The sequence below is a fragment of the Oryzias latipes genome, chromosome 1, assembly GCF_053564925.1.
Source record: "Oryzias latipes strain Hd-rR chromosome 1, Olatipes_Hd-rR_3.1".
NCBI classification, from domain to species: Eukaryota; Metazoa; Chordata; class Actinopteri; order Beloniformes; family Adrianichthyidae; genus Oryzias; species Oryzias latipes.
In genome coordinates this window covers 31,054,821-31,073,961 of record NC_136237.1, presented here as the reverse complement: position 1 = coordinate 31,073,961, position 19,141 = coordinate 31,054,821, and the positions used below count along the sequence as shown (strand labels likewise).

The following is a 19,141-nucleotide window of genomic DNA, read 5'->3' as shown; positions in this document are numbered from 1 at the left end:
CACACAGTTTGTTTTGATTAATGTTAATCTTTTAAGACAGTTCTGCGTGGAAATGGATAGGTTTGCATTTCCTTTTCAATACATCTGTCCTTTACGTGTTTCAGAGTGGACTGACTCCATTGCATCTCGCAGCCCAAGAGGACAGAGTCAATGCAGCAGAAGTTCTGGCCAAACATGACGCCAATTTGGATCAGCAAACTAAAGTACTGCATTAGTGCATTAGTCCACAGCTAAACACTCACAGAAAATGATCAAAACATATTACTACACATGTGCACATGAACAATATTACTCTCTAAAATATTACCTCTTTTACTGTCTTTGCTGATGGTCTTCACGTGTCTTTGCAAATCTGCCACCTGCTGGCTCTTTGGGGGTATTGAAAGCTTTGATGGGAAAGTTTTTCTTTTTCTTTAGAAACAAGTAATGTCAGATCCGATTTTATTTAAAGGCGTTCTTATTGTCATAATTAAAAGACATACCGGACATGATTAAAGATAATAAACATTTCTCCCTCTTTATCTTACACTGCAGCTCGGATACACTCCCCTGATTGTGGCATGCCATTATGGAAATGCCAAAATAGTTAACTTCCTCCTACAACAAGGTGCCAGTGTGAATGCCAAAACAAAGGTAACAATCACACCTTATATCTGAATCTTACATGCAATCTTACATGCTATCCAACAAACTACCGGTTGTCTTTCCTTAGAATGGCTACACTCCACTTCACCAGGCAGCACAGCAAGGGAATACACACATAATCAATGTTTTGCTTCAGCACGGGGCAAAACCCAACACCACCACAGTGGTAAGAAATGAGAAATGCCTGAAAATGCTCTTGTTATTATGTTTTGATGTTGTTCTTTTTTTACTGAACTCTATCAAATGCTGCTTTTGTCGGTTAGAATGGGAACACCGCACTTTCGATTGCTAGACGTTTGGGTTACATCTCTGTGGTGGACACACTCAGAGTTGTCACAGAGGAGGTCATCACTACCACAACGGTGAGCCTGTAACAACTTTCAGACTCGCAGCTCACTCACAGAAATACTATAAAAAGTATTGCTTGTTTGTTCTTTTTTCTATTATTGGTCAGACGGTCACAGAGAAACACAAGCTTAATGTCCCAGAGACCATGACAGAGAACCTTGATGTCTCAGATGAAGAAGGTGAGACTATAATTTCCCAAAATCTTTAGTATGCTATATTTATAGTCTTTATAAGCTCAGTTTTTCCAGGCAATAATAAAAAATAAAGCTATACCAGTAGAATGTGTTAAGTCATCTTAAATGGTGTAATTTTTAAGGATTCAGATCTTAAACTTGTATTTTTGATAGCACTGAGGGTGGAAGACGAACCATTATGTGAAATGAGTGTGGAGCTGGAAGGTACATCAGAGTGGATGTTCTCTGTCCGCCGTGTGTGCAGTGTTACCTTTATTTTTGTTTAAAAATACTAAAGTTGTCCGATAAACCATTTTAAGCAGAGATCTTTAACTCAAATGAGCTGGGGGGAGGGGCATTTTCACTAGAGGGCCACATCGATGTTTGGGTAACACAAAAAGGAGAGAACATTTTAAAAATGTGTTTAAGATTGTTTAAAAGATAAAAACTACAAAGTGCACATTAATAGGTAATTCTGAAAGCTAACTGAAGCCTTTATTGAACAAAAATGAGGCAAACTGGCTCTCCGTGTGGGGAGAATGCTTTTTAAACTAAAAGAATTGGAAATGTTTACTAAACTAGAAAATATATTTCAACTTTAAGCTCTAATTATCTCTAGACCACAATACAAAATGAGTTCAAGGTTTTTTTTATTAGTTTTTTTAAATGTATTTTCTGTTATCACCTTCATTCTACCTTGTTCGTCTAAGTTATTGTAGAGAATGAATATCAACTGGCCTTCTGCCCACTCCCTTTCCAATATCCCTAAGCTGTTTTATTAGAAACAATATTAATTTAATTATTTTTGGTTTTGTTGTGGTTGTTTAAGCTCTGTTGCTGACATTTTTTTTCCACTTTTGTTATTTACATATTGGAAATAAATTCGAAAAATGAAGAAAAATAAAACATTAAAAAAAATGTCTAAACGGCTACAAATGAGGGAGGCATTTGATACCTCAGCTTTAAATCCCATGTTACTGTGTGTAGTGTTTGTATATCATGATATAAAATTATTTAATTCTCCTAGTTGGATCCTAAACTTGTGAAATTCAGAGTTTGTGTTCTTGCACCTGACTAACAAGTGCCAAAACTAACCAACAAATGCCTGAGATTGGTTATATTTGAAAACTACACAATGCTTGGTTTTATGCCACTGCATCTTGTCCGCTTTGAAGTTGATGTTAACGTATCAGTTGCTCATAAAGTTGTGCTGGATGTCTGTTTTTGAAGGTGAGGACACAATGACGGGTGATGGAGGAGAATACCTGAGAGCCGAGGACCTTCGAGAGCTGGGAGACGACTCTCTGCCAGGACATTATCTGGATAGCTTCAGCTATATGAGCCACAATTTGGACAGGTTACAAGCGACACATGGACACTTAACAGAGTTGAGCTGTTTATAAGGTTAATACAAGCAAACCCTCTGAAATGGTGGTTTTTAACAGGCCCCAGCACACTCCCATTCACCAAAGTTTCCATCAGAGAGATGGGGTTCTCATTGAAGAAGTTTGGACAAGCCACCAGGTGGGGACAAAGTACTCAAAAAGTGTTTGCGGTTCCACAATGTTTCCTTAGACTCCAACTGACCAGTGGTTTTCTTTTATTGGTCCGCAGGTGTCTGCGCTGGCCAGAGAACACGACAAGGAGTCATTTCGCCTGAGCTGGGGCGCTGAGCACCTAGATAATGTGGTGCTCTCTTCCAGTCTGCTGCATTCTGGGTACAAAACCACACATGCATTATGGCATGCAGTTTAAATGTGTAGAAATTAGAAAAAAGTTTTTTTCAAAAGCCAAGATAAACATAACTTAGTTAAGCGTGGCTTATTTAAATTCACATGTTAAAAGAAAAAATAAAGACATTGCTCATAATGACTGTGATAAAGCTACTGCTGCACCCTTTGTTAGTCTTTGACATTGTTACTAATTGTTACTAATGAAGAATAATTTTACTTTAAAGGGATGAAGAAACAAATGGAACTTTTGCAAATGTTTTGATCTGAAACGCAACTTCACAGAAACTTGCAGGGGGAAAAATCTACTAAATGTACTCATCTTCACAGATAAACTTTTGATGTATATTATGTGAGGTTCACTCAAAAGTACAGTGTGATAGTGACACTTATTAAAACATTTTTAGCATTCTCCACATTTTCACGTTTTGATAAGCATTTGGATTCAGTTTGAGGGGCTCTGTCTTTATGTAAATTTTTGGCTTCTGTGCTTTAACTGTTAACTATTTTTGTTCGTTCTTGTTTGTTTGATATTTGTACAGCCCAGCCACATGTAAAAAAATGGAAGGGAGGAATCTGAAGCACAATAGTGTTAAATTTGAGGACATCGGACAACAGTTTGCTTTAATATCATCACATTTTGAATCTGCTTTATAATAGCTCTTTTACAAACAAAGCCCTCATGGACTGGTATTTTTATTTTGAAATCCTAACCCAAATCTTATATTTTTACACTTTTTAATATTTTATCTTTATGAAGTTAAATTTACTTCTGTTTTCTCAGTCCATTATATCTGTCTCCTTCCTTCTTTTCTCCTTTTTTGTAGCTTTGACCTTTTGCCTGCTTAGATTTTCTCACTTTTTCTTGTTTGTTTTTTTTAATTTATTTTCTTTGTACATGCTGTCCTGTTGCTTTACTTGTCATACTTTTTGGTATTTGTGATTGTGAATGTGTGTGTTGTACTCTGCTTCTAGCCATTCTTCTCCATGCCTAGACCATGACAACAGCAGGTGATTCTTTTTTTTAATTTTCCCTTTTTGCTACCTTTTCTTCCTATCACTATCACGCTCCTTCCGGTTGCCATAGTTTAAGGATTTCCTTACAAACCTTTTGCATGGTTGTAAAGCATGATCTTGTATGTGTTGCCTGGGGATGACACTGTGGACATGATGTTGCGCAGTCTCTGGATTTTGGAGATACAGGCAAATACTACCAATACTCTTTTTTATACAGTAGCTTTAAATATGTCTCCAAATTATGGCTTCTTCGTGTGCATTGATGCTGTATGCAACAGTTTTGATCTTTTAAAAAAAAAATCTGTGAAAACATCTTAGTTTTTTTTCTTCTGTTGATAGGTAAAAAAAGTAAACAAATGTTTTTCCTTTTCAGTTTCCTTGTAAGTTTTATGGTTGATGCCAGAGGCGGAGCAATGCGAGGTTGTCGCCACAACGGCCTGCGAATCATCGTCCCACCAAGGAAGTGTTCTGCACCTACACGGGTGACATGCAGGCTGGTGAAGAGGCATCGTTTGGCCTCCATGCCCCCCATGGTGGAGGGGGAAGGGCTTGCCGGTCGAATCATAGAAGTCGGACCCACCGGGGCTCAGTTTTTGGGGTACGCCGCGCGAGTTCAGGGCCGAACGCTTGATTTCGTGTAGCTGTTTGTGTGGGTGTGCTTACACAGTTGTGTGGTGTGTTCATTCTTTCTTCTCCACTTCCCCCGCGTGCTGCATATGGATCAGTAAGCTCCACCTTCCTACAGCTCCTCCCCCTCTGAATGAGGGTGAGAGCCTGGTCAGCCGCATTCTGCAGCTGGGTCCTCCAGGAACCAAGTTCCTCGGGTAGGATCATATAAGGGGAACTTCCTACTTCCTTGGATTCCTGGTCACTTCCCCTATCATAAACTATGTTCCCCTGTTTTTGTTATAAAATGTACTTATCTATTATTTTTTATATGTGTTCCTCCTGTTTTTGGTTTCTTTTTTGCTTCAACTTGAGAAAGATGTTTTCATGTCTTCCTGTTAGATGTTGAGTCTTCATGCTTTTCTCAGTTCACAAATACTCATCATTATCTTAATTTGGATTTTGCCCAATCAATGTTATCTTTTTTTTCTTTTTTAATTTTCTCTTACAGTGTTTCTTTTTGTTCAACGAGCATGAAAAACTCACATTTAAATTTTGTTTTATTTTAGTTCTGTGAGATCATGCAAATCCAGGCTATACTTTTCCCTAAAGTCATCACTGGTGTCTTTCTACCACTTCCCTTTTTGCTAACTTTTATATTGTTCTACTTGTTGGACCATTTTTTAGGCCAGTGATTGTCGAGATCCCCCATTTTGCGGCTCTGAGGGGCACAGAGAGGGAGCTTGTGATCTTACGGAGTGAAACAGGAGAGAACTGGAAGGAACATCATTGTGACTTCACCGAAGAAGAGCTGAACCAGATCCTCAACGGCATGGATGAAAGTAAGGATACTGGTTCATAAATGCAAACAAACACAGTCATAAATCAAGAAAAGCACAAAAATTAATGACCCAGTATACATAAAACACACATCTCTGATTTTTTCAGAACTCGATTCTCCAGAAGAACTCAAGAAAAAAAGAATATGCCGTATCATCACCAGAGATTTCCCACAGTACTTTGCTGTGGTTTCGAGGATAAAGCAAGACAGTAATCTGATTGGTCCAGAGGGTGGGGTCCTCAGCAGTACACTTGTACCCCAAGTCCAGGCTGTCTTCCCTGAAGGTGCTCTCACCAAGAAAATCAGAGTTGGGCTTCAGGTACAGTTTTTCCAGTGTAATAGTTTTTACTTTTTTGTAAAACTTTATGGGCCTATTACCGGTAGCAGATGTCAGTTTTCACTTTTTGCGAATAAACATCCAACCTAAAATGTCATTTTAGACAATGTGTGTGACAGCTCATCAAAATGTTAGTCCTTGAAAATTGTCTTACTATGAAATGTATTGGTTTTTGTACCCCATTCTTTACCCCTATTTTTTTATTTAGATTTAAAAAAAATCATAGGCTCCTCGTGCAGCTTAAACTACAAAAGAAGACCTAACAGAAATACAGAAACACCAGTCCTTTGTCCAACATATTCTAGAGTTTTAAAGATGATCATCTAAGTAGTAGACGTAGAATAAATCTACCAAATGTGCAATTAGCTTCCGATTGGTCATGACAGATGTACTGTTTTCGCAGGCTCAACCTATTGATGTTGAAATGGTGAGAAAGATTCTGGGTAACAAAGCCACATTTAGTGCAATTGTCACATTGGAACCCAGACGGAGGAAGTTCCATAAACCAATCACCATGACAATCCCTATTCCCAAGAGCGTTAACAGTGATGGACCAAGTACAGTCTACAGTGGGGAGACCCCCACTTTACGTTTGCTTTGTAGTATTACAGGTAGGTACTGAATGCAAATATATATATACTGTCTATATATTATATACATATTGATTACCGGTACATCTCTGTTTTTTGTTTTTCAAACTGCAAGGTCTTCTTGTCTTAGATTCTTCAAATGGATATTTAAAATTATTTAAGTGTGTGAGTTATTGTTTTTGCTGATATCATTTCTGTATGTGCTAAAATTTGTTGAGAAAGTCTAATTTAAAAATATATTGTCTTCTACTTTTAATTTTTCTGTTAATTTAAATTGATCAGTTTTGAGTGCTTTTTGATTTGCACTCAATGTGTTTTTTGATCAAATAAAATATAATGGGATGTTTAACCAATGGTCTTTGTTTTCCAGGCGGAACCACTCCTGCCCAATGGGAGGACATCACTGGCTCCACCCCTCTCACCTTTGTCAATCAGTGCGTTTCCTTTACCACAAATGTTTCAGCAAGGTAAATTGCAGCCATTTTTTTCCCCAAAATGGTTTTTCTGTAACTGTTCCCTAACTACAGATTATTTTTATTTTTCAGTTCCTATTTTACAATCTGATTCCTATTCACAGGTTTTGGCTTATAGATTGCAGACAGGTCCAGGAGTCTGTTAACTTTGGCTCTCAGCTGTACAGGGAAATCATTTGTGTGCCATACATGGCCAAATTTGTCATATTTGCCAAGACATTGGATCCTATAGAGGCTCGACTTCGCTGTTTCTGCATGACAGATGACAAGATGGACAAAACCTTGGAGCAGCAAGAGAACTTTGCTGAAGTTGCCCGCAGTCGAGATGTTGAGGTGCAGAATAATCAGCAGATATCCCCCAAACCCAATTTCCCCAATTGTTCTTTTATATTCAGAAAAAATATAAAACGCTAGTAGTTTAAATGTTGGATATAAGTCGGTCATGTCTTTTTATAGGTGTTGGAAGGGAAACCTATATATGCAGACTGCTTTGGAAACCTGGTTCCTCTTACCAAGAGTGGACAGCACCACGTGTTTAGTTTCTATGCCTTTAAGGAGAACAGACTGGCTCTCTTTGTGAAAGTATGAATGCGTAGTCAGTTCACATATTTTCTGCACTTTTCAACTGGAATCTTCCATGCAAAAACAGAGTTGTTTATATATCAAACAGATTAGAGACACGGCACAGGACCCATGCGGTCGCTTGTCTTTCACCAAGGAACCACGCACTTACAGAAGCCTCAACCTCAATGCCATCTGCAACCTTAACATCACACTCCCAGCATACTCAAAGGTCCGTCTAAGTATATCTGAACTAGTGTTATAAGTAAGAAATAAACCAATAATCTTTGATATTTCTTGTTGCACTGATTTAAACAATTTTTTCTCTCTCTAGGAATCGGATTCGGATCAAGATGGAGATGATGAGGTACATAGGTTTTAAATTTTAAATCTTTTTTTTTTTTTTTTTTGGATAAAATATTAGGCAAATCAATTCTAACATTACATTTTTTGTTTTCTTATTTTTATAGAGTGAAAAGAGTGAAAAGAAATGTAAGTAGTTATTTTTCTGCACATTTATCTTCAGACTTTCTAAATACATGAATTGAACAGACTTTTTGGGAGAGGTTACCCTTTGTGTCATTGCTTTGCCAACACTGTGCAGATTTTACTTGGCAGCTTAACTATTGCTGTGGTCCCCTCACTATGAGTTCCACTTACTTTTTCCTCCCACGTCATTGAACTTTTTGTAGTTATTAGATTTGTTTGTTTTTGCATGTCCAAATTTTTGTCAAAATATAATTGTTTTCTATTTATTTCTGTAATGAAGTCCATTCCAGCAGTGTTTTTGGTAATCTCATTGACAAATTGTTTTTTGGCCCATTTTTTTAATCTTAGTTTGCGTTTTATCATTGACATTTATACAATTTTTATTCATAGTTTTCTACCATTTTATTTATTTATTTAGGAGTTAGCTTTAGGTACACAAGTTCTTTATATTATCTTCTCAATAAGTTGGATTGTTTACTTCTATCAATAGTCTGCATATTTTATTTTTAGCTTTTTGTTCACCTAAAACCATTTGCAATATAAAATCAAAATATTTAGTGTTTTGTTGGTGGCAGATTTTCTCTGTTAAAACTTTATAATTGTTTCAAACATTTTTTTACTTTTCTATTCATATTTCAAACTTCATTTTAACGTAAACATACTTCAACAGGTACAAAAAACTGTGAAATTTTACCACATACTAATAACCCTTAAATAACATTTTTGTATAGAATCATTTTACTGCTTGCCTCTAACACCTTTTTAAAAATCCCCCATTTTGTGAAGTTGGATCATTTTCTAAAACAGTCATTTAAGAGCAGACACAACATTCTCAGCAGCAATCTTGAGAGGATTTGTCTGTTACCTTTCCTTGTCCTTCATACATCAAAGTTATGTGTTCCATTTAGTCCGCTTTTGTATATTTTTTGTTTTCTATTGAAACAACTGTGGTAAGAAGTTCTGTTCTGGTCTTCTTTTCTGCTTTCTTGCAACCGTTTTTCACTTCTCTCGTCTTTGCTCATGTTGCTATTGCTATGCTCCCCTTCAAACTTTTCTGGACTACTTTGTCATTTTCCTTTTGGCCTTCTTTTGAAGACTTGCTCTCTGCCCTTTAAACCATCTTCTTTCTCTGTGAATTGAATATGGAATTTTGATGAAATTGCGTTCATGACACTTTTTTGATGTCTCTCTTTCCCACTTCATTTGTCCCACATGTTCTTTACCCTTTTTGGTTCTGAAACTTTTTCCCATTGAAGATGATGAATCTGAGTCAACTGAGACATTCTCCCTGCGAACTAACCAACCTCTTGATCCTGCAACCCTTGCAAGTCCGGACCTCCTGTCAGACATGTCAGACATTAGAACAACAGCAGTTTTTACTGCATATGAGGAGAGAGTTGAAGAAACAGGGTTAGAGGAGGGGTCATCTCCGATTGTTGTGGAATTGTTCAAAGAGAGGCAGGAAAAGGTTGGAGGAATTAAAAAAGATGGGCAGATTGAAAGTAGGTCAGTGGAACAACAAGATAGGGCTAAGAAAGATGTGTATTCAGTTTTTGAGGCAAAAGCTTTTGAAGAAACAAAGAAATTGAGTCAAACTGACACTGGTATGGATGGCATGACTGCAATGGTCTCAAACCTCAACAAGGAGACTGAAGATCATCATGAACAAAGACTCGGTGGGACATATGATTCTCAAGAAGATCTAACAAAAGAGAGAGGTGAACATGTATCTGTAAAGCAAGATGGCAAAAGACATCCTCCAAATATAAAAAAACCTATTAGAAAGAAACTTCGAGAGTTTTCTAGATGTAGCAGCTCTGAGGGAGAGCTGGAAAGAATGAGTTCTGAAGAGTCATTAGATGACGATGCGATCATCAAGAAGAGTGGTCTTTCCTCCACCTCATCCATGGAACCTCCGGCTTCTCCTGTTGTTGTTGAGGCCCCCATAGGATCAATAAAGGACAAAGTTAAAGCTTTGCAAAACAAAGTTGAGGAGGAAAAGATACAAAAGCATACTCAAGGTGAGGGGTATGAAGTAATGCATAGCAACATCACAAAGACACCAGCAGAAGTCATGCCAGAACTTCCTAGTATTCCCAAGTCCCCCAAATCCCAAACCGAAAGGTTAGAGGAGATTATGTCAGTGAAGGAACTGATGAAGGCATTTCAGACAGGACAAGACCCATCAAAATGTAAGTCTGGACTTTTTGAACACAAAGCAGAACATTTTCATTATGACAAAATGTCCACGTCTGAACCAACACATTCTAAACAATTGGAAGAAGTGGAGCAGAGTCTTGCATATGATCCAATATCTCAACTCCAGACTAATGAGCATACAATTTTCCATGAACAAAATGACCAGAATAAGCCAAACAATGCAGACATAACAGAAGAGATGGAGAGCTTAGTCAAACCTAGTATGGAAGAAAAGGCTCCTAATGGAAAGAAAGTGACATTTGCTGAAACAACTGAGTATGTTGATGGGGGTTATGGTCCACAGACAGAGGTAGCCGACAATTGTGTGTTACCAGAGAAAGAGAGTCTGTCAGTGAAGGAGCTGATGAAAATGTTCCAAGCTGAGCGTGAGACTATGGAAATCACACCACAGCCTTTAAAACTCGATGCTTTGGCCACTCATATTACAGCAACTCAAAGTAAAGAAACCCCATTACTAGAGGAAACTTTGCAAGAGCCAAAGTCACATGTTGAAGCTCAGCGACCAACAACTTTCAGTTCAACATCTGATTCCATCCTGTGTGATTTTCGAGAGTCAGAAGCTCCTCCAGAAAGTTTTGTCAGATATGGATCTGATATCTCGGTGTTCATTTCAGATGATAACTCTCTTGAAAAGACAGTACATTTTGCTGAAACTCTACCATGTGACCCTGTACCTGTCACCCCACAAAGAGATGAACCTGAAGAGAGTTCTGTCTCTGTGAAAAACTTATTGAAAGCATTTCAAAATGAGCAAGAGGGACAGCAAACTAAACAAAGTCTTAGAAGGGAGGAACAAATGTCAACACAAACTGAGAAGGCCTCAATCATGCATCAAGAGATTGGTGATAGAAAATCTGACCACACAGACTTGATTAATCAATCACAAATGTTAAACACAGATCAGTCTCCGTCAGTGTCAGAGCCTTCTTTTGCACAGACGATGCAAAATTCTGAGAGATTGATCACAACAATCGAGACTGAGCTTCATTTGCTAAAAACTAAATCAGAATCATTTGAAGGCTCTGGAGAGGTCCAGAAAACTGAACAGAATACCAGCATGCCTTTCCAAACACAACTGAGTGGTAACAAAAATATGAATTTAGAAGCCCAGACTGTGACATTACAGAAAGAAATCACTTGTGAATCACAACAAGGATCAGTTATTCCTACGTTTGGCGTGACAATTAAAGTTGCTGACAAGATGCAGTTTGATGATAGAAGGATTAGTCCAGAGAGAGACAAGCCAGATATGCCGCAGAGCAGCCTGAGCAGAATGCAGCTAGAGGAACCACTCATGAACATTGCTAGGAGTCTATCTGATGACTATCAGATCAGCCCTGATCGAAAAAATTCTGAGGATTTCAGTTCTTTCATTAGGGCTGAACTGGAAGAAAGTCCTGAGTATCAGCTGTTTAAGCGCAGATCTACAGCAACAGATATCAACTATCAGTTGGGGACACTTGGGGAAGAAACCCCAATTGATGATTCCGACACAAATCCAGAGTTATTATACAGTTCTTGTTTTAAGGATAACACAAGTTCAGGGAGTTACAAGCAAGAATGGTTGGCTAAATCCTCAGAGACAATTGTTCAAAAGACCTCCCGTTATAGCTCAGAGGAGAAGGAAAGTTCAGAAGAACTCAAGCCAATATATCAAATGCCCAATGAAATGTTTTCTTACCACGAAGCTACAAAAGAAGATTATTGTGTTCCTGCAGACAAAGAAAACACATTCCAAGCAAGTGAAAAAGACAAAGCAGCTGAACATAAAAGCAGAGAACAGAGGACAGAAATGGCAATCAAGGAGCAGTCACTTCTCGAGATCTGTAAAGGTACCAAAATGTTTGGCCAGAAATCTACAGCAGGAAAGGACATTAAAGGTTCCTTATTGAACGAAGAGTTGGGTCAGTGCCTACAAGTTAGTCCTATTAAAAGCCAACAATCACAGAAGAATATTTACCGTGATAATTTTCAAGAAACCATCACAACACAGGAGACTGATGAGGAAATTGCCACAAAGATTTCTCCTAAAGAGGAAAAAACAAAAATGCATGGAGCAGCGTTGGAAAAAACACTTCCAAAACAGGGTGATATCCTTGGGAGCTTTGATCAAATGATTCACACCAAAGTCTGCACATCTTCAAGTGCTTTTGATGAGAACAAGAAAAGCCCAGAGGTGCAAGAACAGACTCAAACAATTGCTGTTAAAATGGGCCCAACTGTCCCATTTGAGCCTCCATTTGAAGAAGATATTGAGAAAATTACAGAACTGTCTACAAATGAGAAAACTATGTCAGGCATGTTATCACTTCTCAAAAGTGACCTTGATGAATGTTTCAGTGAAAATACAATGACAAGACAATGCCAACTAGAGGATGATCTTGTTGATGAGAGACACATTGAAGTCAAACTCCCAAGCAAACATTTACAAGACAATGTACTTAAGGAAGTTCATGAAAACTGGCAGAGCTCAAAGAGTCAGTTTGAGAAACCACCAACCGAGCCACAATCTGAGACTACATTTAAACAAGTTTGCCTGGAGGGAGATGCATATCATCAGAGTTCCACAAATAGGAAAAACATTTCTGGTATATTATCACTAACTGATCCTTCAGAGGACAAAGTAGTCAATGAACTCTTAGAAAAGGTTGAAGTTAGTATCAAAGAAAAAGCTCAAAGCACTGTGTCTGACACCCTGTTCCAACAAGTACTTGTTGAGCGAGAGGTTTACTACAAACCATCAACAACTGAGAAAACCATGTCTGCTGTGTTGTCCCAAGAAAGACCAGTTGTCAGACAAACACTGTCAGAGCAGGATTTAATCCACGAGAGCTACAAGGAAACAAAATTGACAACAAATGATTTAGATGACAAAGAAGGGGGAGATGCCAGTGACTATGCAGAAACTAATGAAGTTGGTGTCGCACAGGTTGCTCAAAGGTCTGTATCAGAGACTCTTTTCCAAGAAAATGTCATTGAGAGACATGATCAGAGTGAACACATAAAAGGTGAAAAGAACATGTCTGGGGGGTTGTCCCATCTGAGTAGTGACTTAGATGAATACCTCAAAGAAAGACCAGTTGTCAGACAAACACTGTCAGAGCAGGATTTAATCCATGAGAGCTACAAGGAAACAAAATTGACAACAAATGATTTAGATGACAAAGAAGGGGGACATGCTAGTGACTATGCAGAAACTGATGAAATTTGTGTTGTACAGGTTGCTCAAAGGTCTGTATCAGAGACTCTATTCCAAGAAAATATCAATAAGAGACAGGAACAGAGTGAACACATAAAAGGTGAGAAGAACATGTCTGGAGTGTTGTCCCATCTGAGCAGTGACTTAGATGAATACCTCAAAGAAAGACCAGTTGTCAGACAAAAACTGTCAGAGCAGGATTTAATCCATGAGAGCTACAAGGAAACACAATTGACAACAAATGATTTAGATGACAAAGAAGGGGGAGATGCCAGTGACTATGCAGAAACTGGTGAAGTTGGTGTCGCACAGGTTGCTCAAAGGTCTGTATCAGAGACTCTTTTCCAAGAAAATGTCATTGAGAGACATGATCAGAGTGAACATATAAAAGGTGAGAAGAACATGTCTGGAGTGTTGTCCCATCTGAGTAGTGACTTAGATGAATACCTCAAAGAAAGACCAGTTCTCAGACAAACACTGTCAGAGCAGGATTTAATCCACGAGAGCTACAAGGAAACAAAGTTGACAACAAATGATTTAGAAGACAAAGAAGTGGGAGATGCTAGTGGCTATGCAGAAACTGATGAAGTTTGTGTTGCACAGGTTGTTCAAAGGTCTGTATCAGAGACTCTATTCCAAGAAAATATCATTGAGAGACATGATCAGAGTGAACACATAAAAGGTGAAAAGAACATGTCTGGGGTGTTTTCCCATCTGAGCAGTGACTTAGATGAATACCTCAAAGAAAGACCAGTTGTCAGACAAACACTGTCAGAGCAGGATTTAATCCATGAGAGCTACAAGGAAACAAAATTGACAACAAATGATTTAGATGACAAAGAAGGGGGAGATGCCAGTGACTATGCAGAAACTGGTGAAGTTGGTGTCGCACAGGTTGCTCAAAGGTCTGTATCAGAGACTCTTTTCCAAGAAAATGTCATTGAGAGACATGATCAGAGTGAACATATAAAAGGTGAAAAGAACATGTCTGGAGTGTTGTCCCATCTGAGTAGTGACTTAGATGAATACCTCAAAGAAAGACCAGTTGTCAGACAAACACTGTCAGAGCAGGATTTAATCCACGAGAGCTACAAGGAAACAAAATTGACAACAAATGATTTAGAAGACAAAGAAGGCGGAGATGCCAGTGTTTACCCAGAAACTGATGAAGTTGGTGTTGCACAGGTTGTTCAAAGGTCTGTATCAGAGACTCTATTCCAAGAAAATATCATTGAGAGACATGATCAGAGTGAACACATAAAAGGTGAGAATAACATGTCTGGGGTGTTGTCCCATCTGAGCAGTGACTTAGATGAATACCTCAAAGAAAGACCAGTTGTCAGACAAACACTGTCAGAGCAGGATTTAATCCACAAGAGCTACAAGGAAACAAAATTAACAACAAATGATTTAGATGACAAAGAAGGGGGAGATGCTAGTGACTATGCAGAAACTGATGAAGTTGGTGTCGCACAGGTTGCTCAAAGGTCTGTATCAGAGACTCTTTTCCAAGAAAATGTCATTGAGAGACATGATCAGAGTGAACACATAAAAGGTGAAAAGAACATGTCTGGGGTGTTGTCCCATCTGAGTAGTGACTTAGATGAATACCTCAAAGAAAGACCAGTTGTCAGACAAACACTGTCAGAGCAGGATTTAATCCATGAGAGCTACAAGGAAACAAAGTTGACAACAAATGATTTAGATCACAAAGAAGGGGGACATGCTAGTGACTATGCAGAAACTGATGAAGTTTGTGTTGTACAGGTTGCTCAAAGGGCTGTATCAGAGACTCTATTCCAAGAAAATGTCATTAAGAGACAGGAACAGAGTGAACACATAAAAGGTGAGAAGAACATGTCTGGAGTGTTGTCTCATCTGAGCAGTGACTTAGATGAATACCTCAAAGAAAGACCAGTTGTCAGACAAAAACTGTCAGAGCAGGATTTAATCCACGAGAGCTACAAGGAAACAAAATTGACAACAAATAATTTAGAAGACAAAGAAGGCGGAGATGCCAGTGTTTACCCAGAAACTGATGAAGTTGGTGTTGCACAGGTTGCTCAAAGGTCTGTATCAGAGACTCTTTTCCAAGAAAATGTCATTGAGAGACATGATCAGAGTGAACACATAAAAGGTGAGAAGAACATGTCTGGAGTGTTGTCCCATCTGAGTAGTGACTTAGATGAATACTTCAAAGAAAGACCAGTTGTCAGACAAACACTGTCAGAGCAGGATTTAATCCACGAGAGCTACAAGGAAACAAAATTGACAACAAATAATTTAGATGACAAAGAAGGGGGAGATGCTAGTGACTATGCAGAAACTGATGAAGTTGGTGTCGCACAAGTTGCTCAAAGATCTGTATCAGAGACTCCATTCCTAGAAGTTGTCATTGAGAGACATGATCAGAGTGAACAGATAAAAGGTGAGAAGAACATGTCTGGTATGTTTTCCCACATGAGTAGTGACTTAGATGAATACCTTAAAGAAAGACCAGTTGTCAGACAAACAGTTTCAGAGGAGGATGTAAAACAGGAGATATACAAGGAAACAAAACTGGTAACGGTTTCTTTAGATGACAAAAAAGGGCAGGATTCCAGTGAATGTCTGCAGACAAATAAAACTGTAATTGAAGGAGAAGCTCAAAGATCAGCATTTGAGACTCTATTCCAACAAGTTACTGAGAAACACGTTCAGTGTGAACAAATAACAACTGAAAATATGCAATCACATCTGACTGGTGACTTGGACAGATATCTTAAAGAAAGACCAATAATAAAAAAAAACATAACGGAGAGCAATGTAGGCGAAGAAATTTGCACAAAAACCATATTGGCCGTTGATAATGTTGAAGATAAAGTAGCGGAAGTGACATGTGAAACTTTGGAGCCTGATGAAGTTGCAGTTGATGAGCTATCTCAAAGCTCAATATCTGACATTCCATTTGATCAGATTGTGATTGAAGGAACATTGCACCATCAACAGTCAGAGAAAGATATGACAGGCATATTGTCCCTATTGAGCACTGATTTGGATGTTAATCTTAAAGAAAAGCCTTTGAATTTGGAAAGATGTGCAGATGAGAGTTTGATCCACAATGAATGTCAAGAAACATTTCTTAAATGTGATAATATAGAAACCCAGATGGAAAAGGAGTTAAATGAAGACCCAGATACTGATGTAGTTGAAGTTGAGGAACTAGTTGCAGGTTTAGTTGCAGACAATGTATTACAGCAAGTTTCTGCAAAGACACAAGCCCAAGACGAATGCTCCCCAATTGAAAAGAATATGTCAAATTTGGTATCACTTCTCAGTAAGCCTGATAAACCTGAGACAAAAGCAAGTCATCCCTTTGAGGACCTTGTTCATGAGACCTTCAAAGAAACAACACAGCCTGAGGACTGTAAAATAGAACAAGACATGGTATCCTCCAAACCATACAGATCTGATAGTGGAGACCTCAATAAAACAATGTTTAAAGAAATTGAAAGACAGACATATGTTGATGAAGATGATGGGTGCAACATAGAATCATGTGAGACATGGGAAGTAGACACATCATTTAGAAAAGCAGCACTTTATACTCACTCTACTGAAGAGACAGTAAACAACAGCAAGTCAAATGCAACATTATATGATGATGAAGTTGATGTCAATGTCGATGGTTTCCATTCAGTTCACAAAACACAAGAACCAAGTAGTTATGTTGCTCTGCAACGACCTGCTGGATTGGAGAACCTTACCTGTATGCCGTTTGATGAGCCAGACAAAGATCTATTTAATCAAGATTCATTAGAGTCAAGTCCTGTTCTGGAAGATCAATCATCAAAGAAATCCCCTGATTCAATAGAACCAAGTCCTACCAAAGATTCTCCATGTCAAGATTCGCTTGAAAGTAGTCCTACTCTGACAAAGGATGCACAAATTCATGAACCCTTTAAGACAGCTGTTTACGAGGACTATGCTTCACAGCTCAAAGCATGTTTTCCTTACGAAACCTATGTTTATACAGATACATGTGAAGATGAAAAAGAAAACTCTCCAAGGATCCCTTTAACTGACTCTACAGATGGAACAAGTTATGGCAATATGTGCTCTATTGAGAGTCTTGAATCCAGGCAAAAGTCACTCAGTGCAGATGATGGCGAGGATGAAATCACCAGCAAACAATTCACTCCAGAAGAGAAGATGTTTAAAATGGCCGTAAAAATCAAAATGTTTGAGGAGATGGAACAGGAGTCTAAAGTAAAGACAGAGATACATGAAGATTCCATTTCTGCTTCTTACGGTGATGCTTACAAAGACGATGACAGAGATTTAAGATCAGACTCTATTGCCTATTCATCCTCTCAAGCTATTCAACAATCAAGTTCTGAAACATCTGAAACTCACCCACAACATGAAAAAATGGACAATTTGTGCTTTAAGGCAGAGACAGTGGATCAGTTACAACAGAGAACTACTCAGTCAGCTGACATTCTACTATATTCAACTACACCATTCAAAGAAAAAACTGATGGGGACAAGGAGGATGCACCAACCCTGCTTGTAAAAAAGGGGTCAGAAATACTAAAAGACAAAACAACGCCAATGATTTATACTGTTACTGAAAAACATTTGTCTGGCTTTGTGGCAAATGAATCTCCAATGATGACCCAAGGTTCAGGTTTTGTAAGTGAATCTCAAACTACAGTTTGTACCACAGAAGTGGAAGAAGTTAAAGAACAAAAGGATCCTGGCCAAAAAACACCAGAAAAATATCCTGATCAGGCTACAAATAGTGAGAGAAGCCCTAATCCATTTCAGTTTCAAGAAGGAAAGCTGTTTGAAATGACTAGAGGTGGAGCCATTGACATGACAAGAAGGACCTTTGACGACAGAGGTGAAGGATTTGGATTTTTTCACTTTGGAGAACATCAAATGGAAGAAAATGTACCAGAAGAGTTTGTTGAAGATTTTACAAAGTCTTCTCAGAGAACTGATTCTAAACCAGGTGCTAAATCTATCTTGACTGATTTTCAACTTGTTTCTCCCAGTGCTGCTAGGAGCCTCACAACTACCCATATTGAAGCTGGAGATATGGAAGGCCTAGGGCTAGGCTACCTAGACACCACTGTAGCTGACCTTCAGTCAGACACAACGGCAGCTACCCAGTTAGATGCTGAAAAGCCTTTCTTAGAGTCTTCCTCCTCTGATGATGATGACTTGGATGATGAAGAAGACCAGTGCTCAGTCATAGAGATGACCTTTTCAGCTGCACACTTTGACACTTTAGGTAATGATCAAGATTCTCCGCAGCCAATCATACCAGGTTCTTCAATTAGTGAGTCAATGAAGGTGAAAGACTTGCAGGTATCCGTGCTTGAGGCAGTTAATAGGAAAGCAGAAAGAAAATTGAAGTCTGATCGTAAAACTAGATCTGAGGGTGGTGATATTAAAAAACAATTTTATAGAAAAGGTCCGAGTTACTCTGATTGTAGTCAGTCTACTGGTATGTCCGAATTTTCCCCCTCCAAAGTCACTCCCCTGATGCAAGAGAATCTTGAAGCTTGCTCTCCCCTTCAAAAAGCCCTCCCACACCTGGATACTACAGATAAGTCTGTTAGGTCTTCTTTTGAAACTGATAACAGGAGTAGCAGTAGTCACAAAAGTTCAGACTCTGTTGTCTTTACATATGACACTCAAGCTTCTCACGGTTCAGATTCTGATAGCAATCAGTTACCAGTTAAACATCCATCTTGTGGGGCAGAGGATGTTTTTGAGTCCAGGGCTACATGGGATGACACAGTGGAAACTCAGATGCAAAGAATCGTTGATGATCAAACTCCAGAACATACTCCAGGTATGGCCTGATCTTTTGTGGGGTTTAATTTTATTTTTTTAATCTCTAGCAGCAAAGCAGCTAATCT

The 19,141-nt window shown here is 38.6% G+C and overlaps 1 protein-coding gene across 37 annotated transcripts in view; it reads left to right on the top strand.

Moving 5' to 3' along the window:
• LOC144981196 (uncharacterized) overlaps positions 1-19,141 on the top strand; it is a 70,580-nt gene that overhangs the window by 34,015 nt on the left and 17,424 nt on the right. For 12 of the 37 annotated variants that reach the window (XR_013658368.1, XM_078953547.1, XM_078953541.1 and 9 more), the window contains 22 exons: positions 105-203; positions 535-633; positions 713-811; positions 909-1,007; positions 1,100-1,172; positions 1,341-1,391; positions 2,397-2,523; positions 2,612-2,690; positions 2,781-2,884; positions 3,872-3,907; positions 4,287-4,511; positions 4,639-4,737; positions 5,207-5,361; positions 5,468-5,679; positions 6,101-6,308; positions 6,658-6,754; positions 6,865-7,093; positions 7,217-7,342; positions 7,431-7,553; positions 7,656-7,688; positions 7,792-7,813; positions 9,067-19,074. Coding sequence is in view for 36 of the 37 variants with exons in the window: in XM_078953547.1 (XP_078809673.1) it covers positions 105-203; positions 535-633; positions 713-811; positions 909-1,007; positions 1,100-1,172; positions 1,341-1,391; positions 2,397-2,523; positions 2,612-2,690; positions 2,781-2,884; positions 3,872-3,907; positions 4,287-4,511; positions 4,639-4,737; positions 5,207-5,361; positions 5,468-5,679; positions 6,101-6,308; positions 6,658-6,754; positions 6,865-7,093; positions 7,217-7,342; positions 7,431-7,553; positions 7,656-7,688; positions 7,792-7,813; positions 9,067-19,074 (12,403 nt within the window). In the remaining variant the exon portion in view is untranslated. The remainder of the gene's footprint in view (positions 1-104; positions 204-534; positions 634-712; positions 812-908; positions 1,008-1,099; positions 1,173-1,340; positions 1,392-2,396; positions 2,524-2,611; positions 2,691-2,780; positions 2,885-3,871; positions 3,908-4,286; positions 4,512-4,638; positions 4,738-5,206; positions 5,362-5,467; positions 5,680-6,100; positions 6,309-6,657; positions 6,755-6,864; positions 7,094-7,216; positions 7,343-7,430; positions 7,554-7,655; positions 7,689-7,791; positions 7,814-9,066; positions 19,075-19,141) is intronic. The other 25 variants (XM_078953574.1, XM_078953584.1, XM_078953556.1 and 22 more) reach the window with 12 other exon arrangements.